This window comes from Dryas octopetala, chromosome 5 (assembly GCF_963921425.1).
Source record: "Dryas octopetala chromosome 5, drDryOcto1.1, whole genome shotgun sequence".
Classification (NCBI taxonomy): Eukaryota; Viridiplantae; Streptophyta; class Magnoliopsida; order Rosales; family Rosaceae; genus Dryas; species Dryas octopetala.
Window position 1 is genome coordinate 10,842,379 of NC_141370.1, and position 13,367 is coordinate 10,855,745.

Here is a 13,367-nt window from a genome sequence, read left to right on the forward strand (position 1 = left end):
TAGTTCATATTGTTTAGATTCAATTTCACTTTAATGCTTATAATCTAATTCCAAAATATTAGTTCTTATAGTTTGCTAATCTTTCTGATGTAGTCCAAATTTATTTTTTTATCACATTGATTGGTCAACAAAAATGAATAAAATGTGAACAAAGTTACTCTTTATATATCGTAGCTTAACTCTACATATGTGTCACAATATTGTTTTTCTGTTCTAGTGAAATTAGAGTAGAATTTACGTTTTTGTCAACCAATGCAACAAAAATGTACATTTAGATCACTTTGAAACTTTAGAAAACCACAATGATAAATTTGTTGAAATTATATATAACTATGAAGATTAAGTAAAATTAGACCTAAACTAGATGAACAGAAAGCAGATTAACCATATTTTTATACATATATGTTTCCGTGCATATACAATGTATATAAAAACAAACTTTGATTTAAAAATAATGAATAGTTATCATTAGGTCAGGGTATGCATTCTTTGGGTTTGGACATGGGAGGCCGATTAATTTAGTTAGCCCATCATTGGTTTATGTCCTTTTGGGATGAATTTCATACTTTTGGCAGGCACTCGGCATTCCTACCAGATGGTGGAAGGGATGATTTATTTTAGAACACTACTTTGGTTAGCCCTTGGGTACCCCCAAGGTCACCTCATTTTTCTCAAATTATGATTTCGATAATGTCGGTGCATAATCGAAATTGTTCATTTTTTAGATAACATATTAAAAATTATCTCTGCAAAAAATCAAATCAATCGGAAATCGTTTGATTATGTAACTGTTGTCAATTAAATAGAAAAAATAGATGGTTTTCAATTAAAGAGTGATTTTTTACCAAACCGTTGATTTTTTCTATTTAATTGACAACAGTTATATAACCAAACGATTTCCGATTGACTTGATTTTTTTGCAAAGATAATCTTTAATATGTTATCTAAAAATTTAACGGTTCCGATTATATACTGACATTGTCAAAATCATAATTTAGGAGGGTGGGATGACCTTAAGGTATCCCCAAGGGGTGACCCAAGTATTGTTATTTATTTTAAGCCTTCATTTGTTATTTCATCAAATGCTAATGAGACCCAGCTGTTTAGAACCTGACAAATGCTCAAAAGCTTTCATTAACTATTGCTCTTTATGATAGTTTGTAAGTGTTATCCTAGCTCTTTTCCAACATTAATGCTTATCCACCCCACAACCTTAATTATGCAAAAGTTGCTTTCAAACATTAATATGGGTTTAGTAAATATCAAGAGTGCTCAAGTACAAACCGGTATGTAATTTAATATAATAGTTACAATTCTTTGGATTCGAATCTTCTGATATATATGATTAAACAATTTTTAATTTAGTTAATTATTTACAAAAATTATTTTTAAAGAGTGACTTAATAAATGAACAATTTCAATCATTAAAATATATTAAAAACTACATAATTTTAATTTATAGTATAAAATTAGCACACAAGGAATTAGCAGATTATCCAATTCCCAATTTTCTTTGGAATACACTTATCATTGTAGTTTTATATATAACTCAAATTGTAATTTTTTAGGTGGTTCTTTAAAGAATTTGTAATCTTATAAAAGATCAGTCAAATAAAATTATTTATCATTTAAATGTGATCAAATTAATTAAAAAAAAATAACATTTTGGTAAAATATTAATACGAAAATCATCATGACGATAATAAATCGGTAAAGTTTGCAACAATGTGCATGAACCTCTATAAAATGCAACTCATAGTGGTTTTGTACTAAATTAATTATAGCCTAAACCAAGATCTAAGCAGATATCATTATGATGTCCTAAACTTTGCTAACCTTTGCAGAAGATGAACTTATTAAGTGTTTCTGAATCGATCTATCATGTGGGGGTGTCCAAATTTCATGTGCAAGGGTGATATATTAAAACCCTTCTAAGTTTTTTGGTGTTTTGAAAGGGGCAATGATATGGGTGCCCATTAATTATATTTGAAGGTGAGAAAAAGACTATTGTGCCTAGTCAAAACAATACCACCCTTGAGGATATGAAGGACAACTCACATGCCCTTGCCTTAGCCCAAGTCAGGTGCATGCATTGGGAATCTCTTGCAAATTTTTATTTTTTTGATAGAATCTCTTGCAAATTAAGATTATGATAATATATGAGAGAGGGTTTTCTATTCATTTACAAAGTCAAAAGGGAAATGGCCCAAATGGGGTAGCTAGGTTATGGTGGTCAGTGGTCACACTTTGAAACATTTATTTATATAAAGCTCACCAATACATAATCTTGTGCTACATATTTTATGTCAAATCCCAACTTACATCCATTGATGGAGTGTGCCCAACGTATTATTAAATTTATTATAAGAGAAAGGGTTCTCTTATTGGCAACAATTGCCTTAGCATCATGCTCTACCAACGGCCTCTCACCATGTGGATTTTGTGTATGGGCGTGGGGATACACTAAGAAATCATTTGAACAGTCCATAATTATATAGAAAGGAGAAAAAAAATGATTAGGTTGCAATATACCAAACAACATGTTGCCAATCCGCTCGTATGTCCTCAAGCAAAAGAGCATGATATTTGGTGTATGCATGAGGTGCATGATGTTATAATTCTGCCCAATTTTGATTTTTCCGCTGTACAAAAAGATTAAAAACATTTTTTTTTTGTTTTTTTTTTAATAATAATTTTGGCAATCAAGAATGATTATGTACGAGTAGTCGAGTACTCATATTTTTTGTTTCGAATCAAAAGCTATTAAATGAAGATTTCAAAAGTTACACAATCATATTAAGTATAATAGCTAGAAAAATATTTTGTAGTTAAACTAGAAAGAATCGAATTCTAAACATATTTATCATGCTTCTAAACTCATTATCCTAATCGTATTCATTATCAGCATTTATATTAACTAAGAAACTTAGTATACTAGAAAAATTAAAATAAGCATAGTTAACATAACCCTATATGAAGCCATATATTGGACAACCATGACAACTCAAAAGAGTGATGGATATTGTGGAGCCCATGGAACCCAAAGAATCCTAGGATCCCTGGGAACCAATCCAATATGTCCATCATGCCATCCTTCATATGATCGCATGAAATTAGATTCGTTAATATTAGTAGAGGCAAAACTTTTAAAATAGACGTTTAGAATTTGGATATTAATTTGATTTTAGAAGTGCTTTCATTATTTGGGATGCTACATTTGTAATACTCTTAAAAGGAAGTAAACATTACATGTAATATTTGAGAAATATAGAAATTATTATTGATATTTAATAGCAAGCTTTTACACATGTTATAAAATTGTAACATATATCTTGAGAATTGAGACCAGTATTGTGAGGTACTCTGACAGGCAATTGCAGCCTAAGGGCTAGGCTTGTAAGTAGGGAAGAGTCACGTGCCACATGGGACATAAATGGCTTATTGCATTTGCCCCCAGAAAATCAAAATTATAGCTAACTCAACTGCAGCCTCAGCCAGTACAAGCTAGCCTACCAAAGCAGTAGCTGCCAGTCAATATTAAGCTCTGATTACTACAATCACAGCAAAAAAAACAGTGTGAACCGCGAGCAGAAAAAGCAGAACGCTGAAAATGACTTTTGCGTTTGGATTTGGATTTGGACCCAATTAACGAGGACCAGCTTAAGCTTAACTGCTTAACTACTTAATTAATCATTTAAAATCATTAATTACATCATACGCAAATCTGAACCAAAGAAACTTGCATTACGCACATTTTTTACCGTGACGTTGGTGATGACTTTAAATAAAGAAAAGACTAGAGACATGTCAATTTTTCGAGAGAGTTGACTAACGCCGTCCCAATAGTGTTCCATCCGGGTGTGTTTGTAGATGAGGAGACCGTTACGGCGTATCTAACGGCGTTAAGGTTTTGAGGAGGGCACGTGAGTGTCAGAGAGTTAAAGACTGTCAATGGTCAAATCAATGGCTAAAGGTTGCTTTCGGAGAAGGTACTCTCTACTCGTCCTTTGAGTTGTTGGTAAAGGCTTGCATTGCAATTTGCAAGCATCAATCGATTGGGACATTCTATTTAGAGCAAGAAAAAAAATAAAATGATGTCCTCATTTCTTTAGGGAAATTTGATTTTGGTATATAGTTGGGTCATTTTTCACTTTAATGTTGGTAATTTCAGATTTTGTTAGTAATTAAAGACAAATCAAATAATTTAGTCTTGTGGTTTAGATCATTTTTCAGTTTAGTCATTAACTCATTACACTATCTAAATCCTAATATAATGAAGACTATTATTAAACTTTCAAAACACACTCTATAGTTTTTCCAATTTTCCCGAAAAGATACCTCCTTTGAGGTGTATCTAGTCGTGCACAATTTCAAACGAGAAGGATATGAAAGGGAAAAGATTTTTTTTTTTTTTTTTTTCATTTTTAATTTGCAAAATTGAATTTTGCTTAATTGGACTTTAGGAGCAAGAAGCTCTACGAGTCAAGTCTGAAGAGTGCAATAATCACTTGGGAAAAAAAAATCGCTATCATAGGTATATATATACTCATTACAATAAAGTTTTTAGGCACATCCAAAAAGTCCTATGCCAATCCAAAAAATCATATGCCAACTTAATTCTTCCTTAAACACCATCAATAGGAATATAGATGGCAACACAAAGCCCATAAAAACTCACAATAATACTCCTCATTTGGGATAGAATATCTGTGAAACAACCATTAATACCTAGAGCCACAAAAACTACCTCTCCACCACCTTCAAAATTGGGTTCACCATCGATGGTGGCTCTAGGGGTAGGCGTGGGTCAGGTCGGGCCCATATCAGCTAAACAACTGACCCACTCGACCAACCGAACTTGGTCATTTTTCACAACCAACAACCGACCCAACCTTTGTGGGTTGGTTGTGGGTTGGGCAACCGATAAAGTCGGTAGAGGTCGGGTCGGGTGAGGTTTAGCCTGACTTTTTTGTTTTTGTTTTTTAATCCTCTCTTGCCTCCCTTTTCATTTCAGGGTTTGAAATGAAAACATAAGGCTCAAAACCCATTCATTTTAGAGAAATCAAGATCAGAGGGGAGAAAGATGGGTTGGTTGAACTCGGAAAGGAAGGAGTTGACCTAGGAGGCGATGCCGAAGGGGTTGAAGAGGATGGTGTTGGAAGCAAGCTGGGGAGTTGACATCCATGACAGTCTCGAGGCATTCGAGGCGCTGAGCGACATGTCGTAGGTCGGAGGAACTAACCTTGTAGCCGGCCTCAGCGAGATATCCATTGATCTCGAAAGGCGGGGTTTGGTGACGGTGGAGAAGGAGGAGGAAGAGCTAGCGCTGCTGCTGACGCCACTGGAACAAACGGTGGAACCGTAGGGTCCCATATCGATCTGGTGGGCGTTGAAATTGAAGAAGTATTTGTTTATTTGGTGGGTGAAAAGGGGGATTAGATACGAGGAGGTGGGTGTATGTGGGTTTTGCTTTTGTTGTTCATCATCTCCATCTGGAGGAAGACATGGAGAGAGAGAGAGAGAGAGAGAGAGAGAGAGAGAGAGAGAGAATGTGTATGTAGTTGTTGTGTAAGAGTGAGGGAGTGAGAGGAAAGAGATATGTGAATACTGAAATGAAAAGGGAGGTAAGAGAGGATAATTAAACACAGCAACTATCACACACACAACGCAAAGTAGCAAAAGGCCCAAAAAAAATCCCCAAAGTCGGTTGATTAGTTGGTTACCCGACCAACCGACTTTCCACATTTTAGCAACCACTATCCGACCCAAATTTTATAGGTCGGTTTGTAACACCCGACCCGACCTTTGTAGGTCAGTTGTCGGTTGCATATCAGCCAAGAAAATGGGTTGGTAATGGGTCAGTTGTCGACTAAAAACTGACCCACGCCCACCCCTAAGTGGCTCTATGCATGGTTTCATTGTTTAGTTTGGACCTATCCACCCATTAGTTATTGATTTTGGATAGAATGTTCTAACTTTTACATGATATCAAAGCTAGCAATCTACATGTATATCAACGGTCACACATATTTTTACGTCATCTAATATAAGTTATGCTTGTATTTTATAAATATTTATTTTATCTTTATTCATGTAGCGTAAATTTATCATCTGAGTCAACATAAAATGGTGCCCACAAATGCCATGTAGATAAAATTGATGAAAAGCTTAAAGGAAAAATGATGTTGCAATATTCCACCAACCTTTGGGTGACTTGTACCAAAAAAAAAAAAAAGACAAATAACCATTTTGGTTTATATAGTTTGATGGTTGTTTCAATTTCATCCTCATTGTTTCAACTTTTTCAATCAAGTCGTCGTAGTTTCAAAATTGTTTCAATCAAAAGCCAATGATAATAATCTTTTTGTTCTTGGACTATTATACCCCAACCTTAACAGTTATACCATCTTAAAACATGATGGAAATCTTGAAATAGTTTCAAATATACGAGGACTTGATTGAAAAAATTGAAACAAAATGGACGAAATTAAAACAACCACCAAATTACATGAACAAAAATGGTTGTTTACCCAAAAAGAAAAAAACATTTGCGTGGCTCGTAAACCTTAGGGTGGGCATTGAAGCACTTTGTCAAAGTGAAATTTTTTGTTTTTGATGAGGAGATTTCAATGTTAAATTAGGTAGATATACATACATGTTCAGCAAAGTAAATCTTAAAATATCAATTTCCAAAGATGGAAGGGTAAATTTATCCCCTCAAACTATTGGTGGGTTTGCACTTTTATCCCCCAAATTAATATTTATAACAATTAATCCTTATATTATGTTTCGGAAAAAAAATTATCCCAAACTCGTAAAAAAAGAAAATATATATTTTCCGTCAATTTTGCACACATGACACTGGAATCGAAGGCCACGTGTGCAAAAATAACTGCATTTTTGAATTTTTTTGACCGAAGGAGATAATGTGTTTGACAGAATATAATCTAATAAACAAAGTACCAAAAAATTTAATTTGAAAAGTAAAGTGCGAATTCCCAATAATTTTAGGGATAAAATGTAATTAACCCAAAATGAAAGTATTTAATAATTGAGCAAGAATTCATACTCAACCAAACAGTGCTTCAAGACTTGAGGCAATTGCCAAGCTGATCAGCATCCCAAATATGGCATTTTGCCTACCATCCTGGCTTAATGAATTACGTATGCAAATTTTAAGGGGTTAGTGGAATGGTGAGTACCAAAAAAAAGAAAAGACCCAGTACACAATAATCATTTTCAACCAACAACAAAACCATTCCCGTTGGAGGGGCTGGGATTGTTTGATCCTCTGTAGCTTCTTCTGCTCTAAAACACTGGTTTCTGAATTTCTAGGGATCGATGTAATAATAATAATAATATTAAAGTTAAACACTCAATTTGTTTTATTTTTGGGTCTGATCCATCAGTGATCAGAGTGGCCAAAATGACCATTCTGTGACTTTTCTGAATAGTCTCATTGATTTAGTCCCACCCATCATCAATTGGCTTCTCAACGGAATGGACCCCACCCTGAACGGATAGGACCAGAGCCCAGAGGTATCAAAAGTTCAAAACTGTGCACACCAATAAGCCCATGTCAGTACAACACAGTAAACTAATTTATTCATCCATATTCTATATTCATGCAAATAAAGAATAATATACATTTTATTTTAATAAAACTAAAAGGGAAGGGGAAGGGGAAGGGGAAGGGGAAGTTTGTATTTTACCTTGTGAAGAAAAGGTAAGGTGGCAAAGAGTAAGGCGAAAGGGTGCATGAATAGAGCCCTTAACAAGGGTCACTATGTCCAATTGTCTATGAATGGGAGGTTGAGATTAACATTTTTTAACTTCACCCCAAAAAAACCAAAACTCAAAAAGTAAGAATAAGATGTGAGATTCTTGTGCAGCAGAAGTCGGTGACGGTGACTATAACCCAATTCCAAGAGAATGGAGGGGGTCCCGTTGACTTGTAACTGTATGTTTTTGGGTAATAAATAAATAGCAAAATAACCTCCACTTGCCAGTCAGTAATAAGTCACCCACCACCACCATCCAAATGTTAATCCCAATGAATCCCTCTCTCATTATTTAATCTCATTATTTTAAATAATAGTACTAGTATAAATTATTGTTAATAATAGAGAAGTCTCTATTGATATATGACTATCTGTCTGTGCTTTCTGTATTACTATTTTGCATATGTCATATGCCAAAGGCCCAGAGAGATAGATAGAGATAGAGGGTATTGAATTTGGCTACAACAGTGAGGCCTTTTCATTGCTGTGTTCCTTTTTTGGAGGCTTTTGTAAGAAAGGGAAAACTGAGGCAACAACATCACAAAGAAGAAGAGCAGCAGGATGAAAAGGGTAGCTGCTTCTATCTGCATCCAATCCTAATTCCCCACTCACTCCTTTTCTCTTTTTTAAATATACCCCCTTTCACATTTCCATGCTCTACTTCCATTTTGCTTTTGCCATTTCAATATTTCATCATCCTCTAAAGCATCAAATCCAAAACAATAGCAAACCCACTTTTTGTTTATCCCACAGAGTTCAAAACAGAGACCAGAGAGATTGAGAGAGATTGCGAAGGAGAAGAAGAAGAAAAAAAATGGTGCTAGGGTGGCGAAGGGCCTTCTGCACATCCATCCCCAAAGATAGAGAGACCAAAGTCCTGACAGAGAAGCAAGAGCACCACAATAACATCACCAATTATCACCCCAGCCCCAAACTCAGCTCCAAATTCGGCTTCTTCTCCAACTCATCAACCCCTCGCCTCCAATCTCAGCCAGTCTCAAGTCCCAGCCTCCGCTGCCGAACCACCACCACCACACCCACTTCTTCCCTACCCAACAGCCCCAAACTCCATTGCAACACCACCTCTGTAAGCACCCCAAAGAAAATCAGCAGCAGCTTTAGCCCCAGACTGTTCCAGCGGTCCAGCCCCTCCTCCCCAAAATCACCCTCCAGCTTCTCCCTTCTCAAATCCACCTTGCGCCTCTCCAAAGTGAGCATCTTTTTTCATTTTCTTCTGTTGAGATAATGCATTCATTCATTCTCGCTTTTATGACTTCACTTTTTCATCAACTTTTTGTTGACGGGTTTTCTGTATTTTCTCTTTTTCAGAGTCGATGCGGAATCTGCTTACAGAGCGTGAAAAGCGGACAAGGCACCGCCATTTTCACAGCTGAGTGCTCGCATTCATTTCACTTCCCTTGCATATCGACCCATGTCAAGAAGCACCCAGTCCTCCTCTGCCCTGTCTGCAACACCACCTGGAAGGAGCTGCCTTTGCTCTCAACAACAACCCATAACAATGCTCAGACCAACAATAAACTTCAACCATCCAAGCCCACCACACACCCAATCAACCCAATCAAGACCAAGCCTTTGAGGGTTTACAACGACGACGAGCCCCTCATGTCCCCAACTTCTCTCGCACGCTTCAACCCCATTCCCGAATCCGACGAGAACGACGACGAATACGAAAACGACGCCGTCGAGTTCCAGGGCTTCTTCGTCGACGCTCCCACCACTCTGTGTTCAGCTGCTGCTGCTGATAGAAATGTGAAAAACGTGGACGTCACTCTGTTACCGGAATCGGCGGTAGTGGCTGTCGGAAGGAGCTACGAGACCTACGCCGTGGTTCTGAAACTCAAAGCTCCGCAATGTCCGGAGGCCAAAACGGCGTCGTCCTTGCGGCGGCGTCGGGCTCCGATCGACTTGGTCACTCTTGTCGATGTGAGTGCAGGTACGAGCAATGCCAAGATTCAGATGATGAAACGCGCGATGCGATTGGTCGTTTCGTCCCTTTCCGACGCCGACCGATTGTCAATCGTGGCGTTCTCCGCCACTTCCAAGAGGTTACTGCCGCTCCGGCGGATGACCTCCGCCGGCAGGAGATCGGCGCGTCGAATCGTCGACGCGCTCTGCGGCGTCGGCCAAGGGATGTGCGTAAACGACGCGCTCAAGAAGGCAGCGAAGGTTCTCCAAGATCGGCGCGAGAGAAACTCCGTCGCGAGCATTTTGCTTCTATCGGACGCTCAGGACAGTTCGAATTCCGGCGATCGGAAACGCTCCTTCCCCATCGTGTCCTCCACCCGCTTCCCTCAGCTCGACATCCCCATCCACACCGTCGGATTGAGCGACGGTGGCGACGACGCGTTCGCAAAGTGCGTGGGCGGTTTGCTAAGCGTCGTGGTTCAGGATCTCAAGCTCCAACTCGGCGTTGTTTCCGGTTCAGCCCAGGCCGAGATTGCCGCTGTTTATTCTCTCACGGGCCGGCCCGCGGCGCTCGGATCCGGTTCGGTCCAACTCGGCGACCTCTACGCCGCTGAGGAGAGGGAGTTACTGGTGGAACTGAAAGTCCCGGCCTACTCCTCCAGTGGGCCCCAGGCCCAGAACTTGCTGATGTCCGTACGGTCCACATACAGAGACCCGTCGTCCAATGTAGTCGTATATTCCAAAGAGCGGGCCCTCCTCGTACCTCGCGCGCAAGCCGTCCGATCCTCCAACCCCAACATCGAACGGCTGAGGAACCTCCACGTCACCGCGCGAGCCGTGGCTGAGTCTCGCAGGTTCGTGGAGCGCAGCAGCGATTTCTCGGGCGCTTATCACCTGCTGTCATCGGCTCGCGCCTTGCTTCTCCAGTCCAGCTCGGCTTCGGCTGAAGAGTTCTTGCGCGGCTTGGAAGGCGAGCTAGCGGAGCTGCACCGGCGCAGGCAGCACCAGATCCTGGCCCAGAGGCAGAGAGCCAGCAATGGACGGACCGACGAGAAGCCCGAGCCGCTCACGCCGACCTCTGCTTGGCGCGCCGCTGAGAGGTTAGCGAAGGTGGCGATCATGAGAAAGTCCATGAACAGAGTCAGTGACTTACATGGCTTCGAAAATGCAAGATTTTAGTTTTAGATTTTTCATTATTATTTTTTTAAAATTTTGTAATTGTAATACGAAAAGGAATATATGATATTAAATGATGAAAGTAATAAATAAATTTAATGAAATGATTTTGGACCCCGGACCCCGGGCCCAGGGCCATATTAACGACAAGGAGTAACGGACGGCTTGGCCCTTTTTAAAAGGAAGGGATTGTGATAGTGGGGGTAGTGAGGAAAAAAACCAAACCCCACGTAAAAATATGAGATGGGTTGTGGGTGTGTCTATCCTTTGATTTTGTCTCTTATTGGTATGCCCCACCAAAACCCAAATATATATTATTAATTAGTTATTTATTATTTGTATAGATAGATATAAGGGAGGGAATGGGTATTGGATTGTTTAAATAATTATGGTTGTTTGGGATGTATTTGGTTGTTGGGTCTAATCAATAATGAGGTGCAGATGATGATGATGGGTTCGTTTGTTTTTGTATGTATATTTGAGCTGAGGCTGAGCTGTGAAATTGTTGGTGCCTCACTCTCAAGACAAAGTCTTTCACTGCCAAATTGGTCAGTCACTACATGCTAAAGAATCATCATATGCTTTTGCAGATGTAGCCAAGGCCTAATGCTCTTATAATATCCACTCTGTTTTTTATCTGCTTAAGACTTTTGGAGTGGAGGGTTTTGGCCTAATCATTGTCATTGCTTATAAACAACCGGTTGTAAATGATTGTATTGTTATTTTGTTGTAATCAAACAATTTTGAAGAAGAGAAAATTTGAACTCAGAACCTCATGCCTAAGAATAAATATTCTTAACTACTAGAAATACAAATCCCACAAATAATTGTGTAGTTTTTGCCAATTCATAAAAGAAAGCCACAAACACACAAAAGTTGGACATGCGCACCAAGGATTTCATTTCATAAAGGGAATCTAGCACCAGATATTGTACAATGTATTTGAATTCAAATTTGATCATTTCATGTGTCAAGCACTTGTGAGATTCATTTACCAAAAGAAAAGTTTAAAAATAAATGGAGGGGGGTCATTTCGAATCAATGGAATTCCCACGATTGTCACAAATGAAATGGGGTGATGATAACTTGGATAGGATGCATGCACGTTTGCTTAATAGAGAAATTTCATATGACATATGCTTCCACACAGCTGTGCTTGAATTGCGCTTGGCCAAACATGTCTAGAAAGGAACACCCAAAAAAAAAGGAAAAGAAAAGTCTTGGGCCATTAAAGACAAAAACAGAGCCAACACATTCATTCCACACACCAATCCAATTAGTTAGGATGTTGTAAGAGCTATTATCCAGTTCATTTTCTGTATTACAGGGACTTTGCACTTTTATATCAACACCACATTTAAGTTTGTGATTTGATATGCCATCTTTCCTGGCCTCCATACAGGCCAAATTTGACATGTCCAAATCCTCTAGGCTCCATTTCAATGAGGAAGGTATTTAGATGTTGAAATCATCTTATATTGATTAGAAGTTTAGAACCAATAAAATGTTAAATACAATGTATTTTAATGAATTTGAAAGGACTATAAAAGGTATTTAGATATTGAAATCATCTTGTACGTCGTTCTATGAATAATTTGAAATTTGATGTATTTCATCCATTTCTCACATTTCAAATGGAGTCTTAGTAGTTGGGACTTGTAGTTTCAATTTTTGGACTTACAATAAGAATTCGATTCTTATCCGAATAAAAGAAAAAAGCTTGATACTTTCTAGAGATAATTAGGCTTAGATCCTTTAAAAAAACAGTTTTTAGATGGAGACTGAGAGTGTTTTAAATTTTATAAGAAAATCCTTTTAATTCATAATAATTTATAAAAAAAATCCTTTTAATTCATAATAAAGTCCTTTTAATTTATAAGAAAATCCTTTTAATTCATAATAAAATCCTTTCCCGATTTGAAGGGTATATCCCCCAATTTGAAGGGTTTTTCCCCTCCTAGGATATAAAGTAGGCTTTGTAGAGGCTGCATGTTAGGTTTTAACCCCGAGATTTTGGGCGTTAAAACCTAACATAAAGCCGTCAAAGAAGAAAACTAAAAGGACTTAATTAAAAACCCTAAATCACTACCGGTCTTAGTCTAAGAAAGACTCATAAAATGGATTGAACTATAAGTCTCCCTATTTTCTATTGTTATGCCACATAATCAATGATCCGCCATGTGCTACAATTAAAAATTCTAAGCAGCAAGCTTTACTAAGAATTTGAACCAAGGAGATAAAATCTTTCAATTTATGGCTGAACCATCTGTCATCCCACTAAAATTTGATCCAATTCAGTCTGAGGTGCCCATATTGAATCTAAATAGGGACAGTGAATGCTTAATGTTTAATCCACTGTTTCCAGATTGCAGTCTTGTGCATTCTGAAATGACTGTGATGCAACAAAGCAACTTGAATAAATCATGGAGCTGTTCAACTTCTCCACCTTAAACTAAAAAATGATCACATGCATGGTATTAGAAG

At 38.1% G+C, this 13,367-nt stretch overlaps 1 protein-coding gene across 1 annotated transcript; it reads left to right on the forward strand.

Moving 5' to 3' along the window:
* Positions 1-8,206: 8,206 nt before the first annotated feature.
* LOC147284221 (E3 ubiquitin-protein ligase WAVH1-like) lies at positions 8,207-10,987 on the forward strand. The gene is made up of 2 exons (XM_086244202.1): positions 8,207-8,991; positions 9,111-10,987. The coding sequence occupies exons 1-2, from the start codon at positions 8,596-8,598 to the stop codon at positions 10,884-10,886; spliced, it is 2,172 nt and encodes a 723-aa protein (XP_086100328.1). The 5' UTR covers positions 8,207-8,595; the 3' UTR covers positions 10,887-10,987.
* The last annotated feature ends 2,380 nt before the right edge of the window (positions 10,988-13,367 follow it).